Raw genomic sequence first — 22,243 nt, 5'->3', positions numbered from 1 at the left:
TATGTTAACAAAAAGTTTTAGAAGATAAGAATTTAAAAAGAAAAAACTATTTTATCATATTAACTCTTAGTAGATAATACTTTCCTTTATAAAAATAGGGAAACAAAGCAACGTATGCTTCCGTTTCCTTCTTTATTTCCTTATAAAAATGGTATAAAGGCAGGGGACAAAATGAATTGTAGACAATAAGAAAATATACCTCAATTTTATTAATGCTAAATAAAATTGAACATGAAAATACAGAATCAAATTTTCCCAAAAGAGATAGAGGGGAAAAAAAAGTAAAAATCCTCCATACTATATAGAAAAAAAAAAACTAAAATAGGAAAAATATTGAGTAAGAATAAGATATGGGTAGCTAGTGAGCCATGGCGACGGGCGGCGGCGGCGGCGCGGCGCAGTTGATACTTCTCTGATTCGGCACCGCCAGCATCGCCGTGTGATCCAAGAAATCTTTAAGCTCCACCGTCGATTGCAAAACCGTTCTGAGATCGTCGGCGCGAGCGAATCCCAAGCTCCCGGCTCGCCTCACGGCGTAGATGTAGAAAGTTATGCACCCCTTTCTGAACTTAAACCGCGCCATTTCGGAGCCGCTAAGCCCTCTAATCAGCTTCTTGTGCACTTCCCCGAGCGGAATCTCCGGCGGCCACCGGCGGTCCACGGCGGCCTTCATAGATTCCGACTCGAAAACAAATATAACAACCTTCGTCTTCTTCGTCCCCAGGCCGAGCGTGAGCGTGTGCCAGGCCTGGTGGGCCAGGATCGTGAAATTCGTCGGCAGGAAAGCGGTGGTGGAAGCGAACGGCGGCGGCGCGGCGGTGTCGGACGGCGACGGCGGAAGCGAAAGGAGGCGGAGAATCTCCGGCGGCCGCGCGCGGCGGACGGTGAAGGATTTGACGATGAATTGGCCGCCGAATCGGAGACCTTTTACTTCGGATGAAGGCTTGAATGCGAAATCTGAGGCGGTTTTGGAGGTTTGATCGGTGGTTTTGGGGTTTTTGTGTTTCTTGCTTTTCTTTTTGGTGTCTTTTGCTTCGGCCATTGATGGCGGCGGTGCTTCCAGTGAGGCGAGGCTTTGCCTTTCTCTGTTATCGCGTGATATTGTGATATGAAATGAATACAACAAAATAGGAAATAAAAATAAAAAAATAGAAACCAATACGGATTATCTTTTGGGATATGATGGTAAATTAGTATCTTTAAATATTCTTATTTTTTTTAAAAAAATCATTAACAAATACTACGTAACTGTTTTAGTTTTTTTATTGTCACACAAGAGGGGATTAGTTTTAATCCATTATCAGAATAAGTAATAAATTATAAATGAATTAGGATGGGTGAGCAATAAGTTATAATCTTTGGACATTAGTATTCATATTTAAATTGTTATAAATTTATATATGTAATAGAACATTTATAAAGCAGTGAAAATTGGTTGACTTGTGTATTTGTATTTTGAAATTCCGCCCTTTTTATTTAAAAAAGAAATAGAAGCAAGTTGAACTCATGGGGTAGGTTGGAGAATGGGCCACACAATGATGACAGGAGTCTCGTGATAACGCCACTGCCAACTTTAGTACGCATCTCAATTTTTTTTTTTTCTAAAAAAAAAAAAAGCACAAGANAATTTTTTTTTTTTCTAAAAAAAAAAAAAGCACAAGAAGATCAGATGAATTAAATTTGATCCAATAATAATAATTAGAGCAAATGGCGCTTTCTCTATAAATAGTACTCATTCCGACCCGAATTGGACGTCTCATTTGTTTTTTACACGCTTTTTAAGAATTAAAACAAATGTGATGTGCTTTTTAATTATGCTCCCAACTTTTTCACTTTTGAAAATAAAAGCAATAAAGAAAACAAAAGTCATAAGAGTAAATTGGAAAAAAGAAGAATGATGGTGATGACATTTTGGGACAAACTAAAAAGGAAGATAAGACATGTAAAATTGGACAGAGGGAGTATATTAATGGTTTAAACTCACTATGTGTTTCAAGTCTTTTTCCGTTTGTCTAACAGTCCGAGTCTACCCAACTAATTCCTATTCACTCAAAGAGGCATAAGAGCTGGCCCAAGAGGAATTGTTATTTGTGGGACTTTCTCCGTCCGTCTAAAGGTTTGAGTTCACCCGACTAATCTCCGTTCGTTCCGAGAGGCATAAGAGTTGTCCAAGATGAATTGTCGCTTGTGAGAAACTGGGAATCAAACGCGAGTTAGAAGCTCTTTTGACACTTCAGCTATCCCTTTGAGTTATAAATAATGAATTAAGGGGCCGTTTAGTTCGGGTAATCTGAGATTACCTAGGTAATCTGATTCTGGTAATGTTATATTACCTTGTTTGTTTCAAGTTATGAGATTACCTGGTAATGTTATATTACCTCAAAGCTGATGTGGCGGTAATGTTTCAAGGTAATGTGATTACCCCCGTTTTTTTTAGGTAATCTAAGATTACCTTGGTTATTCCAATTTTGCCCTTGTTAACTAATCCTTATATAATAATAATAATAATAATAATAATAATACTAACACAATAACATATATAAAATAAATATATGTTTATATAATCAAATATACATGTGTGTATATTTATATATTTATTTTTTTAATATTAAGCATCAATACATTCATACATATAAATAAATAAAAATACACACAATAAAGGTACACAAATAAATAAATAAATAATATATATATATATATATATATATATATATATATATATATATATATATATATATACATATATACACATATATATATATAAGGACATTATAGTAAATTGTCCCATATAACCTAAAATATAACCTTTAACCAAACAAAGTAATATTATATTCCACAATCCAAACCAAACACATCAGGTAATCTTACATTCTCAAAATCTCACATTACCTCTGGAGGTAATCCTATTACCTGAGGTAATCCAAGATTTCGTGAACCAAACGCCCCTAATAGTTAATTTAGTATTCAAATTATTCATATATGCACATTATCTCCTCAATCGTTTCAACACTGGTTTTTCTCCACCTCTCTTATTGCATCAATTTGGATGCTTAAATATAAGGTCGAAATAAAAATTTTGTATTAATTATCTTTCTTCGAGATTCTCTAATAATAATATCTCTATTAAATTTGAATTTATGAGTTTAGAGTTTAATATGACATGACATCCTTATTATTCTAGTATTGACTACCTAAGTCATTCAAAAGTATAATGGCACTAGCTTCACTTCATAACTATACAATTTTTAAGCATTACAAACAAGTTTTTTAAGTGCTTTCTTAAAGCAACATCAAAGTCTCATGTTAATTATTTAGTTTAGTTAATGATTTGTGTTTAATAGTTCCCCTATTTATTTAATGCAGTTGATAATTATAAAAATTTTCCATAATTATTTATTGTATTATTATATTGTATGTTTACTATATAGTCAATGTTTATGAATTATGGGCCAAATCTATTCGACATAGAAAGTACTTTTTTGGACTTGGACATTAAACAAAGATCATCAACAAAACCAATAGTTATACCATAGACCCGTGTCCATCTTACAAGTAGACTCATCATAATTTACATACTGAATTGTGAACATTTAATATGTAAATTATGAACATCCAGTATATAAATTGTAAATATTCAGTATGTAAATTGTGTATTTTTTTTACCCAGGTCTACAAAATAATTTACCCAACCCAACCGAAAGCAATAACAAATCACACTCAAATACGGAGTATTAAAAAAGGTAACTTCTATGCCAAGGACCTTGTAGTCCAGTGGCATCAAACCCTTCCCTTTATACGGGAGGTGATGGGTTCGAGCCTCAGTGGAGTCAATACTGACTCTTGTGCTTCAATAGGTTGAGAAAGTAGTTATGAACAGATACTGCAGTATAATAAAGTTAGTAGTATTCAAAAAAAAAAGTAACTTCTATCCTTTTAATGACTGCTTTTTCCAGTTCTAAATCTGAAAAAGAGAATTAAACCCAAAAAAAAAAAAAGCAGCAGAAAACGCATAACTTAGAATTGAATCATCTTTTTCACTCTTTTAAATTTTATTTGTATTTTGCTGACTGAAATAACAGTCACCGTGAGAACATTACAGATCCCACTGGTATAATAACAATAATAAATCACCAACTATATTGACTACTACAATTCACATTTGAATAGATAAAAGGGAAAAAGACATTATTCCCAGACCTGAGAAATCGACCAAAGAACATACGAAAAAATATACTGTATTATAGTATATTATAGTATAGTACCTCTCTATCTAATGATAATGCTCCATGCATTTTGTTGAGCACCAATCAGATTAGTGGATTACCATATTGTTGTACTGCTCTGCTGTATAGTGGGAAAATCAACCAGGAATTGCATAAACCTCAGGGTCTTGTTTTCTTCCGTGGTTTAAAGTCAAGAAGATGATGAAACTCTATATATGTATGTATATATAAATCAACTTCATTGTCTTGGATCTCTTGATGTCAGGTATAATGTGAAACTAGGTTTCTGTTTCTTGTCCAGAGAACTTATTCAAAATAGGGAAAGAATCACCTTGTTGGAGTTTTATTATAGAGCCCGGAAAGAGGGTCGCCTCCGCCTCCCGAGGTTCAGCCGTGGCCTGTCGCTGTTTACAGGCCTGAGTATACGTTCGACTTCAGTTTCGGGTTGGAGTGTGGATTGCAGTCGCTTTAGATGAGGTATGCACTGTATGTGTTGAGAAGAAAAAGTTCGGGTAATGTTTGGATTATCGGGGTTGAACTTTCTCTGGTATGGAGACTCCCACTTCGCTTGCAAGTAAGCGAAGGATCTCCATGGAGGAAGAGGCATTAAGTTCTGCTTGAGAGATGATTTAGCGGCTTCAACCATTACTTGAAGATACTGTTTCAGCTTTGTCAGAGTGCCCACATAAACAACTGGAAGAGAATCCAGTATTCTATTGTATGATTCGACGGCTCTAGCAATTTCAAAGTGGCTACGGAAGTCAATATCGATGATCACACGCTCCGAGTTCCCAGCACTGTCATAATAATTAATGACATCAATGTATTCATGCTCCCCTATATATACAGAAGGAAATAATGACATTGGTCAGATAACACAAATTGATTCTTTCATTGCCATGATATAATTTAGTTTCAAAATCCAATATTTAAGAATTAGCCCTAGCAAGCTCCAAAACGCGTCCAAGATATGTAAGAATAAGTCCTAGCCAAAATTTAGCAACAGTGTATACCTCCGGGAACCTTGTTATGGCCTTGCCACTTTGAAACACAAACACCAGCATCATAGCCCGAAAGCCTCAAGAGTTTCACCAAAGAATATCGGATGCAGCTACCGTTGCACTTGCCTGACTTAATAATATGGAGGTCTGCTTCATTAATAGACAGCATAAGTGAATTAACAACCGAAAGCAGGTCACTCTGATATTGATCAACAGCTGACTTCAAATTCTGCAGAAACATAAAGACCCAACCAGTGAGCATATTCTCCTCTAACAACTACCCCGGTTGCAAAAATCACAAACAAGTTATTACTTGGCCTACACAAGAATAGTGATATTTGTTGAAATCACAACATTTATGAGAACATATGAGCCTATAAGTTATAAACAATAGGCTACTTAGTCTAATATTCAGAATCAGAATTAAGGTTCTCCTGCGACCTCCCAAAACACTAAAATAGAAGGCAATTCTTTGGAGTATATTAACTAGAATGGGCTTTTATTGCTGTATGCTTTGCAGGGGTGGTATTGTTATCAAAGTATTTACTTCTTCCTTGACAAAGTGTATACAAAAAAAAAAAATTGGGACAAATTAGCAACCCACCAGGCCACTACCCAACATAAACAAGAAAACTCAAAATGGTTAATCTATCATCTTTGTGGACAAGAAAGCAGTTTCATTTCCTTTGCCAATGCAGCATCTAATCTATTCATCTACTCCTCTACACGAACATTAAACTAACAGCAAAACAAACAGACAGCTAGATATATATGAACAGGGCTTCAAAATATGGTCCTGAAAACTTTTAGCAGCAAAGTTTGCACATTTTAATTATGAAGCAATATTTTCTAACTTATCATTGAAAAGGTCAAAGAATTGCGCATTCAAAATATGAAGCAATATTTTCAATCTTCATCATTGAAAAGGTCAAAGAAAAATTAAGTTTCCAATTCCAACTTATATTCTGTAAGACTGATCAACCAATTTTCTGCCATAACTGTTGCATGTTTGGAAATCCATGAATTAAAAAGGGAGCTGAACACTAAATTCTGAATCAACATAACAGCAAAATTAATTATCCCAATCCAAAATAACAAATTAGTTAATAATATTCATAATAATGAAAATACTAACCGAGATTTTGTCGGCAAGGTGAGCAAGCTCGCAGAAACTGGAGTCGCTGTCAGTGCTACAGCCGGAGTCCGTCCCGGCACTTCCATTCTCCAGGAAATCTCTCACCATAGCCGCCAAGTCATTCTCGCTTTCATGGCTGAAACCATCTGCCATCTGCCTTAAACCTCCAACACGTCCACCGCTTGCTCCACCACCTCTTCCCACCCTCAACCACCCGTCAACCGCCGCAGCATAAACCCTACAGTCCATCGCAATACCAGCACCACCAATTTCCTCTATTTATTTCCCCTTTTTTCAGTTTTTCTGTTTCAATTCACCATTTTTTACTACAGAAATCCAAGCAAAAACCTCGAAATTAAGATACTATGGATAAATCCACCAAATTCCCAATCCAAAATTCAAAAAAAATTCTGGATATTAATCAAACAGGTACAGCCTCAATCCAATTCAAATCATCCAAAACTTCAGATTGTGCAGCCAAACAAGCTAAATTCTTCTCCGATTAAACAATAGTAGAAATCAATGGAACAATATAATCCAATTATCAGATTAACAACAACGTATAAATCAAAAAATATATATATGTCTAATAAATTGGATTTAGATAGAAAATTAATTAAAATTTTCTGGATAGAGAGGGGAATAAAATGATCCAAAGGGATTAGATAAGGAAAAATGAGAAAAATAAAATCCCAAAGGACGCACTTGATGAGGAGGAAGAGAAGTTTAAATAGACTACAAGAGGGCCGGGTCACGGAAATGACGAAAAAGGTCCTCGTGTTTTACCGTAATGCCCAAGTAATATGGTCGCCTTTAACGGGATGCTCGCGGATAAACGGAAAACGGATAAGTTACGGGATTGGGAGATGAATCTGGACGGTAAGTACGGGAATATTCGTACTTGGATTCATTTTAATATTATGACCCTGAGCTGGAATTTTTTGAATGAATGCAACAACGATGCTAATTTTATTATTATGATATTAAATATATTTTTACATTAAATGACATTTTAATGTACAAATGCTCAGTATATATATCCAATATGATTGTCGTGGTGGTTTAGCACCTCGTCCCTTAAGTATGAGGTACACCATTATCTACTTTATTGATAATTTGGGAAAATCAAACATATATGTGTGAGTGTGCGCATGATAAAATAAACTCGTAGTCATTATCCGAATGTATATATATTGGATAAATATTACTCTTATATAATAATTTGTAAAATAAAGAAGAAAGGATAATGATTATATATTTATTTTGATGTAAATAAGTTGGTTATTAAAGAAAGAAGGAATAAGGTTCAAATTGATCACTAACGTAACCTGAAAGTGCAATTAGGCCACTGAACCAAAAAAAAATTGCAATTAGGCCACTGAGCACTCTAAATGTATGCAATTTTACCTGATAGCAGGTTAACACCCATTTTATCAGGTTACCTGCTTACATAGATGATAGTTGCCATTTTAAATTAATTTTTAATAATAGAATTTTAAAATAAAATAAAATTAAATTTAAAAAAGAAAAAAATGTCTCCAATAAATATACAGAGACACGCAATTAACCAAAAAAAAAAATATATATATATATTACATAGAATTTTAAAATCATAACTATGTACTCCGTATTATATAGTACTACTCGAAAATCCATGTTCAGTAACACATGTAATTTCTATATTTTTAACAGAAAATATATAGATTCGGAGAAAATAAAATTGGTGGTATGCTAGATCTATGACTACAAGAGATAAAAGAGGAATTTTAACAGTAATACTCGTAGATTTGATCTAGTGTTAAAAAGAAGGCAACTTTTTCCAAATTTTATTTCTGAATTTGTGAACTTTATGCAGAAACAATCAGCATCATGGAGACGAAGGCAGATCTTTGTCTCCGGTTCGAGACGACCGGAGACGAAAATAGGGATGGGGTGGCCGTTGGGCTTTATATATATATATATATATATATATATATATTCTTTAAAAATCTTTTTATTTTTAAAGTTCATTATTAAAAATTATTTAAAAATGTCAATTCACCTTCCATTTAAGCAGACAACCTGATAAATGGATGGTAACCTGTTATCAGGAAAAATTGCATACATTTGGAGTGTTCAGTGGTTTAATTGCACTTTTTTTTTATTTAATGGCCTAATTGTACTTTCATGTTATGACCAATTTGGATCTTATTCCAAGAAAGAATCAAAACAATAGATTGAAGGTGGAGAGACGACTTGACTACGTTTACTTCATTGCGTTATTGGCCGGTGGCCATGCAAATAAGAAATTGGCCACTACTCCTAAATTCCTTGTGTTTCTTATTTTTCACCCCCAAGTATTGATTTTATATTATTTTAGGAATTTGTCTATATCACATCCAACCTGTCACACTATGTCATCCAAAATATCAATATTAATAAATACTCCTTCCAACTCAATTTATTTGTCATTTGTCCAACTTGATTAAATTCTATTGTTTTTAATTTAAATATTATAAATCATGATTGCATTATAAGTTATTTGCAGATGCACAATCAAGTATTTTTAAATGCACATCATAATTAAGAAATTGTCATTACATTTTTTCATTAATTTTTATCTATGATTATTTTAGATGGATGGATGAGATTAGCCTACACGTTTTCAAAACACACACATATATATTACACATGAATTATTATCAATTATTCCAAAAGTGTAGTTTAAAACTATAAAGAAATATCTAATGTAAAATCTAAAAAATTTATATAAGCCAATAGCCGTAAGATTCTAACATAATCATAAAATGTATTTGTGTAAGTAGTTGCAACAATAGTTTATACATTGTGTTTTTACTGTTCAACTTTTTTTCATATAAAATTACTAACATTATTAGATGTAATAGTGTGTGTATGTGTTTTTTTTATTGTTTTATTAACCAATCAACTAGAATTATACAGCAGCATTCATCTTGTCATAAGTTACTTTTGATAGCCACACCATGCAATTAGCAAAAAAAGAAACAAAAAATGCAAGTAGGTAGGAGATCGAAACCATAAGTTTCCCTATATGTTATCGAAAATCAAAAGTCAATTGTAAATTCTAAAAATTTTAGTTATTATATAATAATACATAAGTCCGTCTCTATAAGTATAATGTGGGGCTTAATAAATAATTGTTAGCTGATAGCTGATTAGGTTAATGACTTTGATAAGTTAATAACATTAGTTGATTGTAGAAAGATGTTTGGTAAATTAACTATTAATTTTGTTTTTTTTTTTGAAAACCAAGAAATGAACTTATATTAAATCACTAAAAAACTCCGAAATACAATCAGGCGGGAATTAACTATTAGTTGATTAAATACAAAATGACTTTCTCAAAAAGCTTATCGAAAAAGTTGTTTTGAGCTGTTTTGTGAATTTTAATATTTTGGAGCAATAAGTTGTTACAAAAAGCTAATTAATCAAACATTTATATTGATTGTTTAACCAAGTCAAACAACTAATAAAGATCAAATAAGCCAAAATTGACTGATCTGATAAGCTAACTATGTTACCAAATATGACCAATGTTACATTGCCAATCCCTAGAAGACAGTTCTCTATAAACTTGAGTGATAGAGCTTTTAACGTAATTTTGAAATATATGAATTATATTCATCAAAATTAAATTAAAATATTTATACGAAATTAGATTATATATATACACACACGCACACACTTTTATGATAGAAGAAGTAGCGGAATACACAAGTGATGTAAAATAAAACTCAACTAGAGTTCAAGTGCCGACATTAATCAACTCAAAATAAATTCATAAATTTTATTTTACTAGTTATAGGAATATACAAAGTTCATAATTTATCTCATCTATCGGTCAATCTTCAAAAACAATAATAGATACTTAAATTTGAGAGTTAAACTTATAAAACTCAACTAAAAACAAAAACAGTTAGACAGATCATGATTTAGTACGTTTCTCAAACGTGGTTTGTTTTGTAAATGATATGATGCATGTCTAATTTTGCCAAACTGCATAACAGCATATATAGTATAATTCGGTTGGTGAACCGTCTCCCCATGCAACTAATATATTTTGTGTGTTGGAGTCTTTGTCATCTTGTGGGATGATGAAAGTATTTTGGATGTCATTTTTTTTTAGAGTTAGGTAATCTTTTAATTTTTAAGGATAGTAAAACATATCTTTATATATGCTTTAAGTAGTTGTATTTAAAAAGTTTAATTTCAAGATTTCTAATCAAGTTGGATGTCACACTCTTTATTTAATTAGAGTTTTGCCTATACATTGGTCTAGAGTTTTTTTTTCCTTGAATATTATAAATTTATTTTATATGTTGTAATTTTGTCAATAAAAATTTAATAAGTCATTGAATTGTATAGGGAGAAAGCTTTGAAGTCTGATATAATGATTAGGGATGAATTTATACAATGTTTATTAGGTATATGTGTGGAATACCTAAAGTACATTATTTAATTTCTATGTATATGGTACATTATTTTCTATTCATAAGGTACATTATATTTCTATGCATATGATACATTATTGTTATACGTAATAATGTTCATTATTTAAATGTGTACAAAATAATATGAAAACAAGTTGATTGTTTATAATTTATATGCATAAGATTCACTATTTATGTGCATAGGGTTCATTATTTGAGCATATACAAGCTGATTAAATCTTGATTATGTATGCATGTATATTCTAGGTCCATTATTGTTGTAATGAGGTTCATAATTTGTAGAGCTTAGTTGGACTTATTCGGTCCACACAACTATGTAGACTATAATCTAAAGTAAAATTTGTCGAATTTATACACTCCTTTTAAATATGACTTTTAAAAACTCTTTAAAAGTCATTGGATAAAATACTAGCCGACTTTGAAAAAAAATATAATTAAACTTATAATCTTCAAGTACGATAATATTATATCTTTGCCCGCATTGGCAGCTTAACTGGTTACAGAATTGAAATTCGTCACTTGAGACCAATGATTGATCGAGTCTCACCAGCAGTAGTGTGGGAGTAACCCCTCTCAAATGAGGGGGTTCCTTGTGCATAGTAAATAAAAGTTTAATTTATGTCGATCAGTTCAGTTACCGATTAATTTACTCCTCTACAATTTTATCGGACCTGAGTGTGGATCGGATACACTTAAGGTGGACGATTCCACTTTTATCACAAGCTAGCTAAGAATAATATCCTCTTAGTTAATAGTAAATTACACATATTTTATATATTATATATGTTGAATAGTTGTAAATTGGGACAATACAAGCGGGGGGATGGGGACCAACAAGAAACATAGAACATGCTGGCGGGTTCCGTCGTACGTAGATAGTATAGGTGGTTATACATATCCGATCTACACCTAAATCAAGCTGGAATATGATATAGTTCTAGTGAGGACATCCATATGCCACACAACTATAACATTAACAGCTATTCCAAATTGTCGATCCATATATGGACCACTTCATTCAATTGTTCATTCCCTTTGCAAAATGATAGTATATATATATGCATGCATGGTTTAAGGATGGTACTATACAATTCAATCGTATATATATTTTTACCTCTTTTTGTCTAAATGAATAAGATGATAAATGCATCTGGTGGTGAGAATTGATATGATAATTAACGTGTTGATGACATGAATTGGGGGTGTGAGAAAATGAAGTCGTTGAGGTTAACGCATAAATAGAGGAATAAGAGTGGCGATAATATATGTAGTATGCTATATTGGATAACTGTGTGCAGGGGTTAATTGGCTTGATAATCATAAAATTATAAGTTTAAATTTTTGTAAGAGTTGTCATGAATAAAAAATCATGAATATTTCAAGGAAAAAAATTATACATTTGTGCCACCAAGTGGGTATTTGCTTTCTAACACTTGTTCTAAATATTGATGATGAATTACTACCTCTCATTCTAACAAGAAGTTTTTTCTTTTCTTTGACCACAAAAAGTCCAACAAAAAAAAGAAAGAATTGCCTCATATGGTCAATTGATTATTCAATCATTTGCTAGCAATGCCAGTTGTGTAGATAAGAAAAGTTCAAATGAAGTGGGGAGGAGGCAAAAGAATCTTCATCTATATCATGAGTCATGACAAAACATTGTAACATGGACTTAAAATGTGACAAAAAAAAGTTTGAACTATACAATTATACATTAAGTAAACTCTGATATTGCAGCAGTTAAGCTTCGACTAAGACAATATTAATAATAATTAAATTTGTGATCATTCAAATATCATAATCATGCTTCACACACACTTATCCACCCATTACATGCAAGACCACTTTGTACTATATACTTAATTTGAAAATCAATCTTCTTTTTTTTTTTTTTTCTAAAACAAAATTTTTACATGAAGTACAAGACTATTAATATATAATTTAAATAGAAAAAGAAGAAAATTTTAATTTACATAAAAGTCTACAGATGATACTCAAATGTACCTATCAATGAAACTTGCATTGTAAACTTAGTCAACAAAAGATCTCAAAGAAAAAATAATGGGATTGTTTGGTACATAGTTGTTAACTGACTGGGTTAGTGGGTTTGACTAGTTATTAGCATTAACTAATTGTAGGAAGATGTTTGGTAAATTAATTGTTAGCTGATAACTGATTACATGCAAAATGACTTTATCAAAAAAGCTACTTTGAGCACATTTTTGAATTTCAGTGTTTTGAAGCAATAAATTATTACAAAATAAATAAATTAATCAAACACTTATATTAGCTGTTTAAGCAAGCCAAACAGCTAATAATAATCAAATAAGTCAAAATTGATTGATAAACTAACTATGTTACGAAATAAAGCAATTTACGTATTTATTCAAATGGAATCCTCTTACGGGCTTCTGAGATTTCGAGATTGCGAGGCCTAAATTCAGCCCAGTATGCATAAGATGTGCATAACAAAAGCCCAATTTCACGGCCCATCTAATTATGCTTATAGAAATTATATCGTGGACCAAGATCAACTATACGTATTATGAAAGAAATCTGATTCATATTATGAAATTGGGAATATAAATTTCTAAAATTGTGAACATAAATTCTGAAATTATGAACATAAAATTAAAAAATGGTGAACATATAGTTCTAAAATTATAAATATGGACCTGGATCCACATTGCAATGTAGACCCAGGTCCATGACATAACAATTGAAGCTTGACCATTGTCCACATTCCACAATAGTCATAGTGGACTTGGTCCATGATATACCGATTGTTGTGCTTAATAAAAGCCCAATATTCACGGCCCATAGTCTAGTTGCGCTTTGATAAAAGCCCAATCTACGGCCCATAATCTGAAACAAAAAAATATCCCCAGAATTAGTGAATCTGCTTTACACCTACCGCCCACATTGTGTGATTCAGAGGGTGGGCGCAGCTAAAACCGCGAGCTCTTGCGCACACTGGAAAACTGCTCTCTCTTTTTCCTTGACCGAAACGCCCATCCTTTCACAATAGAATATTCCACCGTCAAGCCTATACACATATTCCGTTAAAATCGAGACGGAGGGCAGATCCGTCATTCCGCTCCTCACAGCTTCCATTTTACATCCATAGAAAAAATGGCATTATAAAAATCCTCAAAAGCTCGGAGACTGATCATACACACACACATACACAGCTTTTATATTTCTTGCGGAGAAATCTTTGTGGTCGTCGTCAGATATGGGCCGGAAATTCTTCGTCGGAGGCAACTGGAAATGCGTGAGTGTCTACTGACTTCTGTTCTCTGTTCATCTTGTTCCGATCTGTACTTTTCTAAATCTGATTTGGTCTGTTATTTGATTACGTGTATTAATTTGATTGGTGGAGTATCTTAGTATCTGTGTGCACTAATCCTTGCCTTATATGTCGTGGGTTGGATGCAAATCTCGATTTTTTTGGGTTGAATTTGGGGTGTGGTTATTGGAGGATTTAGATCTTGATTGAGCTGATATGATGTGATAGATGTGTGTTATTGTTGTAAAGTTTTGATCTTTTGGTTTATAGGTATATGCATTATGATTAACAATCAGTATCTTATTTTGGGTATGTTGTATTGTTGCAGAATGGGACTGCTGAAGAGGTGAAGAAGATTGTTTCGATGCTCAACGGTGGTCAAGTGCCATCTCAAGATGTTGTTGGTAAGTCAATATTTTCAGTGCCTGATGTATAGGAAGGAAAAAGTTGTGTTTTCATCCTGCATTTGTATACTTTTGTTTTTAAATAATAATAAATAATGATATTGATAGTGAAAGTCTTGTATGGATTCAATTTGGAACCCTGAGTGTGTGATTTTATATTTTGAAGTATTATTATTTTTGCTTTAACAAGACTGGCATTTTATTCTTGTTTTAGTTGTTAGCTTTTCTCTAGAAGAGTGAATTTAAGAATGATTTACATGGATATGTGATCCTTCATGTATAAATGGATAGTTTTACTCATCTAGTGGTGAAAGTGGAATGAAGAGGAACTGTATAGATATTGCTCATGTTTTCTGTCTTTATCTGAATTTAGGAAGTAATTGTTTACTTGGTGTGAAGTTTTCAGCTTTGGAATGATCTTTATTGTTGTTTGACACTTGCCAAACTCATTGTTTTGCAGAGGTTGTTGTGAGCCCACCATTTGTGTTTCTTCCATTAGTAAAGGCAGAACTTCGGTCTGATTTCCATGTTGCAGCCCAAAATTGTTGGGTTAAGAAGGGTGGTGCTTACACTGGTGAGATTAGGTATGTAACCTTGTTGATTTATCTACTGTTCTTAGCCTAGCAATTGTGCTCTTAATTGTTCAGTGTTCTCTTGGCATGCTATTCTTCTCTTATTTGAACTTCTTGGTGTTGCATTTATTTTTCATAGTGTAAGCAGATATAACATTTCTTTGACTAAAATCTTTTAATCTATTTACTTTGATTATGTTTTTTTTAATAGTGCTGAAATGCTTGTCAACCTGGATATTCCTTGGGTCATCCTTGGTCACTCTGAAAGGAGACTTATCTTAGGCGAATCAAATGAGGTAACCTATGTTTTTTCACGTTCTTGTATATATCAGTTGATTAGGTAATTGACCAAATTGTCAATGTCAGTTTGTTGGGGACAAAGTAGCATATGCCCTCGCTCAAGGTTTGAAGGTCATTGCCTGTGTTGGTGAAACACTTGAGCAGAGAGAGGCAGGAACGACAATGGAGGTTGTTGCCGCCCAAACTAAGGCAATTGCAGGTACCTGCTTTATTAACTCTCCCACGAGGCCACGAAAACTCGTACTTTCGTCATTCTTTCATTGTTTGATAATATTGGTATCGACTTCTTTTAGTTGTTGTTGGGATATCAGGTTTTCTTTGTCCAAATTTGCCAAAATGTGCTTAAGAAACCGAAATTATGAATAGACCTGCTAAAGTGGTTTTCCTATTGTTTTGTTCATATTTCCTCTCTGTATTGCATGTTTGAGGCTTCTTGAATATTCTTTTGGCCTTGAAGTTCATAGAAGACACCATAATTCGTATGCTGATATTATTTCAAGCTGCCTTGAGTTCCTTCACTAAATATGGTTTTTGTTTTTGTTCTCTGATATTGCAGACCGAGTATCAGATTGGTCTAACGTTGTCATTGCCTATGAGCCTGTTTGGGCAATTGGAACTGGAAAGGTTGCAACACCTGCCCAGGCACAAGAAGTAAGTTGTAACGTTTTACTGCACATTTAACTTTTTACGTCATAATCTGCTGTTATTTTCCTTTTTCATTTTGAGGTGTTCTTTGACTTAAACCTGTATCTTATCATTTGAACTGCCCCAAAAAGATACGGAGAATTATAGTTTGGTTGTTCTCTTGAGAGCGATGAGTCTTTTTAAATTGAAACTTTGTTTATTCTGCACGTTTTCCATGCTATATAAAGAAGTTCACATAACAGGTACATTGTGAGCTGAGGAAATGGCTTCAAGCAAATGTGAGTGCTGATGTCGCTGCCACTACCAGGATCATCTATGGAGGTAATATTTCATCACTATAAATACTACTACATATTACCGGAAATTGCATCAGTCTTCGGAATTTATCATACTCTCGAATCACTCTATAGAATAGTTAAACTATAACTATGGAGTGCTAGATCTACACTCGGTTTTGAAGAGTGTATTTTTCATATTTCCATTACTGTTGTTGTGTATTACGATGACTGGGTCTTTATTTTTCGGGGTGCTACAGCCCGAGTGATTCGAGTAACTAAACTTCATCTCGTCGAAAAATTGCACTCTCTCTAAACTACATGCTGTTTGCAGGCTCTGTAAATGGCGGAAACTGCAAGGAACTTGGTGGACAACCTGATGTCGATGGTTTTCTGGTGGGAGGAGCTTCCCTAAAGGTATTCACCGCTCCATATCTGATATCAAAACGATGATTTTTTATTTTTTTTTCTGAGTTGTTCAAGGAAAACGTATAATGCCATTCTAATTTTTTCGTTCATCTGCAGCCGGAATTCATCGATATTATCAAGGCTGCTGAAGTGAAGAAGGCCTGAGCATTGAAAACTTTGGAAATTTTAATTAAGGTTTTTGCTTGAGGGATCTGTAACATGATGGAGATGTTAAATTCCAGATTATGTCATGCTTACATTGATACTCAGCTTTGAGCCCTTTTTGGATGTACAATAAACATGGCATACTTTTAGCATTATTCTGTCTTTTGCTAGTTTTGAGCCCTTTTTGGATGTACAATAAAGATGGCATACTTTTAGCATTATTATGTCTTTGCTAGTTTTGATACTGACATAATTTTCTAATAAAATGCACTGTGTTTTGGAATATGTTGTTTGGTGTTTATTTACCTTAAATAAGGATGTTTGGTGGTTGGGAGAGTTAATAGGAAGTGGCTTTTGGTAGAGTAATCAAGCTTTGGTTGAATTATGTTTGAGAATAACTCTTTCAACTATTGAGTCTTATTTAATAGCATAATTGAGCATTAACTCATTTGACTACTCTCAACTATTAAGTCTTATTCCAGATTAACTGAGTTATTAGTTGGGTCTCATTTAGAAGTAATTAGCATCAAAAATAGTTCTCTCAATTATTGAGTCTTGATTGAGTCATTTTACTGCTCTCAACTATTGTCCTTTCAATTATTGAGTCTTGATTGAGTCATTTTACTATACTCAACTATTGTCTCTTATTCGAGAGTAACTGAGCTATTAGTTGAGTTTCATTTGGACTCAGCAACAATTAGCATCAATAATAGCTCTCTCGACTATTGCGTCTTATTCGAGAGAATAACTGAGTTATTAGTTGAGTCTCATTTAGGAGCAATTAATATCAAGAATAGCTCTCTCCATTATTGAGTTATTCAATAATAATTGGATATTAATTGAGTTTCATTCCGAACAATTAAGTTTCAATGAATCTCATTTGAGAGTAGTAGTCAAGTTGATTTATATTTCAAAACAAATCACTTAAAGTGACCACTAACATCATGGTTCTTCAATGAAGTGAGTCTTCTGCAAGAATAACATTTACCTTCAAATATTGTCTATGAATTTCACCAGTCATTGAAAAGAAAAAAGAACAATCAAATTGTAACAAGTCTTCTGCAGATTTTGTGCATTTTTTATTGAACAAGGGACACCCACAGAGTCAAGGTTGACTAAAATGTTTAATATGTATAATAGTAATAATAATATGCTTTTATTAAAAAAAATCCAATATCGGGAACTAGCAAGAAGAATTTAAAATTAAAAAAAAAACTGTAAGCTGAGGTGGAATATTCTGGTGATGCAATCCCAATAATTTTTTTTAAAGGTCAATCCCAATAATTTGATTGCATAATATTTGTAACTTGGATTCACTTAAAAGGGCAAAATAAAATCAGTTAGCTCAAAAAGAATAATTGAGTAGGTAAAGTATAATTTTCATATCTAAATAGTTACAAATTTACTCTTTGTCAACACTTTTGATAAAGCGTTTTGCATATGATTTTTCAATAGCAATTGTAATTTTTTCAAAAAAAAAAAACAAAAAAATAGTTAAATAAAGAAAGTACGTTGATTGATGCCGACTATCGCGTTAATTAATCCCAAAACTTAATTTGATTGATTAAATACGTTTTGGTAATCTGCACGTAGACGCTTTGCATACGTCTTCTTATTCTTTGCATAAGCCAATCTTTTTCTAAAATTATTTTTATAATATGAATGTCGATATAATACGTGATTAATAAAAAGTTTGAGATTTAAATATCGAGAGAGACTCATCATTAAGATATATGTTTAAATCGAGTTATTGATCTGATTATAAGTATTTGATAGATTAAATTTTAAATACTAACACTTAACTAAATATTAATTAAAAAATTTAAATTGTAAATAATATAAGTCAAGTCTCATTAAATGAACTCGGCACATAAAATGAGACAGAGAAAGTATAACTTTTAGTTCACCAGTAAGCCTCTAATTATGACAAAATAAACTTAAAAAATTTGTCTTGATTCAACTTATTTGAATATACCATCATAGTTTAGCCAATAATAAGCAATTCTTACATGAAGTCGAACTTCGAACTTTGTAATTATTAGACCAATCACCCGACCAATCAACTAATTCAAATATAAATCACCATCATAATTTAACCAATAGACAACTTTTATATAAAGTTAAATTTTGAACATTACGATTATTAAAGCAACCACCCGACCAATTAATTAATTCATATATAAATTATTGCATAGTTTAACTAATAGGAAGCTCTTACATGAATGAAGTTGAAGTTCACCTTCAATTACAACTACTTGGTGTGTGTACAGTGTATATATTACATAATCTTAAACAAATGCTAATTAAATAAGAGGCAAAGACAATAACGTCGTTGCCAGGCTGTTAGGATTAAGGAAGCCGATTGAGTCAAAGAAAAACAAGACCGAACGTGAAGTGGAAGACCTAACGACAACAACCTTTTAATTTGCATGTGAATTTGATTGGCCTAGCTAATCGAGCAAAGATTTATGTTTATCGTATCAATCATCAACATCCTCTAAAATCAATGTATTCACTCTCCCGTTGAATTTCCTCATGAGCTACCCTTTTCACTGTGCCTGAGTTATCTTTGGTTGCCTAATGCTTTTCATACACACTCTATAAGTTTAGATAACACTTTCCGTATAGAAAAAAGTGTCAAATTAGTCCATATAACTTCAATAAATAGTAGTACAATTAAATATTTTAATCGTCCACATCGACAGTTTAGTTGGTCATATGGGTACAGTTTAAAAAGAACGACTAGAGATTTAGTCTCACCCGTCCTAATGCAATAACTTGTTGAATACATAAAATTATACTATTTGCTTGTTTAGAGGGTCTCATTTGGTCTTTCTGTTACTTAGATGATCTAATTGCACTATTCATTGCATTTAATGAATCAATTTAACATTTTCTTTTAAATATATATATTTTTTAATTTAGATATGTATATAAATAAAATATTGACTGGAAGCACCCAAGATTCAAAGAACTGTTGTTTTAAAGTGGGTTTAATTAATGAAGGATGGGTGGTAGCTGTTGACACTTGCTAACCAATTACCATCAAGAGCTGAGTTGGTAGCTTTGACTCCATTGCATTTGCATGCTATCCTTCTCAACAAAGATACACGTGTTCACATCTATGCTTGCCTGCGTTGAAATTTTTTTTTTCTTTATTTATTTATTGTTGTCAATTTTAATTTACCAATAAATTATTATATTGCTTCCAACAGGGTAGGGCACCTACATATGTATTACTATATCTATAATATGTATGTATAGTTGTATATATGCCAAATACACTTTGACTTACTGAAAAATATGCAGTCACTATACATTTTGGGTGAAACTCGATCACCTTGTAACCCTAATTAGTAAATAGTCAGAAGGAGATAAATTAGTTTATGTTGTTTATAGTAAATCGGCTCAAATTAATATAAACTAGCAATAACCGGCTTAGATCGCCCGTATAGTAGTTGATCAACACAAACCAATAAGTCTAATAGTTAGCTCTCATAAAGAGCCAAACTGAAAATCTTGTAATAATATGCACAAATATTGTGTCTTGACACTCAACATACCAAAACTATGGGGTGTTTGGTAAATAACTGTTAGCTGATTGGATTAGTGAATTTGACAAGTTGATAGCATTAGCTGTTTGTATAAAAATGTTTGGTAATTAGCTGTTTGCTGACATGCAAAATGACTTTATCAAAAAACTGCTTTGAACAATTTTTTGAATTTTAACATATTTTTGGATCAATAAGCTGTTACAAAAAAAATTAATTAATCAAACAGTTTAACTATGTCAAACAGCTAATAATGGCCAAAAAAGTCAAAATTAACTTATACGACGCTAATTATGTTACCAAACATGATCTATGTCTTTCTAGCCCCCGGTTTTCAAATACCCAATCACACAAGGATTACAAGGAACATATATGAGTTGGGCAGCAATATAAAACCTTAATTCCCTGGCTGGTACGTCGTCGTCTCAGTACTGGTGATAGTTGTGGCCATGTCTTTCAATTAATTCCATATGATTCTTGTGATGGCAGGCATGCATGCATTTGTCAAGAATTATGGACCAAATATATAATCTAGAAGTAAGCTAATAAGCTAGGTAAGGCAGGCATGCATGGATTGCATGCACAACAATAATGTGAGATAGTAATTAATAAGCTAAGGTTCATGAATCTAGAAGTTGACCTTCAACGTTTGTGTCGTCCCAGAATTTATTCTCTCAGGCCTGCAAGTTTTTCTTCATCCTTAGCAGCCTCCTTTACTTATCTTTGAGGCTTTTTATGTGCCTGTTGGACTGTTGGCTGTCGGGAAACGAAAATTTTTTTATTTTTTTTTTCTTTCAGTACGTAGTGATTTCATACCATATTAAATGATATATATCAAGTTATATATAATTGATGCTGGAAAAAATTGACCAGATGAATAGAACATGATTTTTGTTTTTCTTTTTGTTTTTCTTTTTTTTGAAAACAGGTTTTTATATTTGATTAAACTTTACAGCTCAATCCAAATTAGTATTACAATGGTGAAAGTATCATATGCTGAAAAAGAAAATAGGATAATAATGTAATTTTGTTAATAAATGTGTTTTCATAAAAAATAATGGTTCCTTTTTTTTTTTTTTTTTTTTGCAATTTAGGCATATTGTTGTGGTTATTCAAGTTATACTAAGTGTCCCATTGAAGTAGTTCTGAATTTTTAGGTGTAAAGGTGTATAAAATTTGAGCAACTCAGAATTTACCTTTTTTATTAATTTTACTAAAAATTCATAGAATTTATCATATAATTGGTAACGTCGAAAAATATGAATTATAAAAAAAAAAAATTATTGTGAACTCGTATTTATCTTGTAGGTGACAGCATCCTTACTACACGATTACGTAGTTATCAAGCTGCGACGACTGCTGCATATATTATATATATATTTTTTAATATCTTAATGAAGAGACAAGAGAAATGGCCCACCATGCAACAGCTCTTTGTATATTCTTGAAAGCTAAAACATTAAAGTTGGATGCACCAATTAAACTTATCACGCAGCCGGCACACAAATTTCCCTTTTTTTGTTCACCACAAAATCTGCAACTATTATTCAATAACGTGTATTAAATGAGTTTCATTTTTGTGCAATAACTCATAAACTATACAAATAATTAAATCACATCACGAAAATTCTAAATTTTATTGAACAAGTATTGATAAAAATTAAACTTATATTTTATTGATACAAAAATCATATTCTACTCATTCGCTTATTACACCATTTTGTTTTTTTTTTTTTTTATCATCATCATAATTAATGTTACTACATTAAAAGTCCACCGTGAAATGATGCTGATCCAACGGCACTG

The 22,243-nt window shown here is 32.4% G+C and overlaps 3 protein-coding genes across 3 annotated transcripts; 1 reads left to right on the top strand and 2 right to left on the bottom strand.

The window, feature by feature from the left end:
• Positions 1–176: 176 nt before the first annotated feature.
• On the bottom strand, positions 177–2,080 carry LOC116012533. Its single transcript, XM_031252092.1, has 2 exons — positions 1,985–2,080; positions 177–1,085 (listed from the first exon to the last, which is right to left on the bottom strand). The coding sequence occupies exon 2, from the start codon at positions 1,040–1,042 to the stop codon at positions 359–361; it is 684 nt and encodes a 227-aa protein (XP_031107952.1). The 5' UTR covers positions 1,043–1,085; positions 1,985–2,080; the 3' UTR covers positions 177–358.
• A 1,934-nt stretch (positions 2,081–4,014) lies between these two features.
• LOC116014205 lies at positions 4,015–7,044 on the bottom strand. Its single transcript, XM_031254207.1, has 3 exons — positions 6,360–7,044; positions 5,237–5,453; positions 4,015–5,060 (listed from the first exon to the last, which is right to left on the bottom strand). The coding sequence occupies exons 1-3, from the start codon at positions 6,606–6,608 to the stop codon at positions 4,570–4,572; spliced, it is 957 nt and encodes a 318-aa protein (XP_031110067.1). The 5' UTR covers positions 6,609–7,044; the 3' UTR covers positions 4,015–4,569.
• Positions 7,045–13,942: 6,898 nt separating this feature from the next.
• LOC116012071 (triosephosphate isomerase, cytosolic) lies at positions 13,943–17,171 on the top strand. Its single transcript, XM_031251538.1, has 9 exons — positions 13,943–14,102; positions 14,446–14,521; positions 14,982–15,105; positions 15,305–15,389; positions 15,460–15,592; positions 15,950–16,044; positions 16,281–16,359; positions 16,648–16,730; positions 16,839–17,171. Exons 1-9 carry the CDS (start codon positions 14,064–14,066, stop codon positions 16,884–16,886), a joined length of 762 nt encoding a protein of 253 aa, XP_031107398.1. The 5' UTR covers positions 13,943–14,063; the 3' UTR covers positions 16,887–17,171.
• The last annotated feature ends 5,072 nt before the right edge of the window (positions 17,172–22,243 follow it).

This window comes from Ipomoea triloba, chromosome 3 (assembly GCF_003576645.1).
Source record: "Ipomoea triloba cultivar NCNSP0323 chromosome 3, ASM357664v1".
In the NCBI taxonomy this organism is placed as follows: Eukaryota; Viridiplantae; Streptophyta; class Magnoliopsida; order Solanales; family Convolvulaceae; genus Ipomoea; species Ipomoea triloba.
This window is presented reverse-complemented; position numbering and strand designations above follow the sequence as displayed.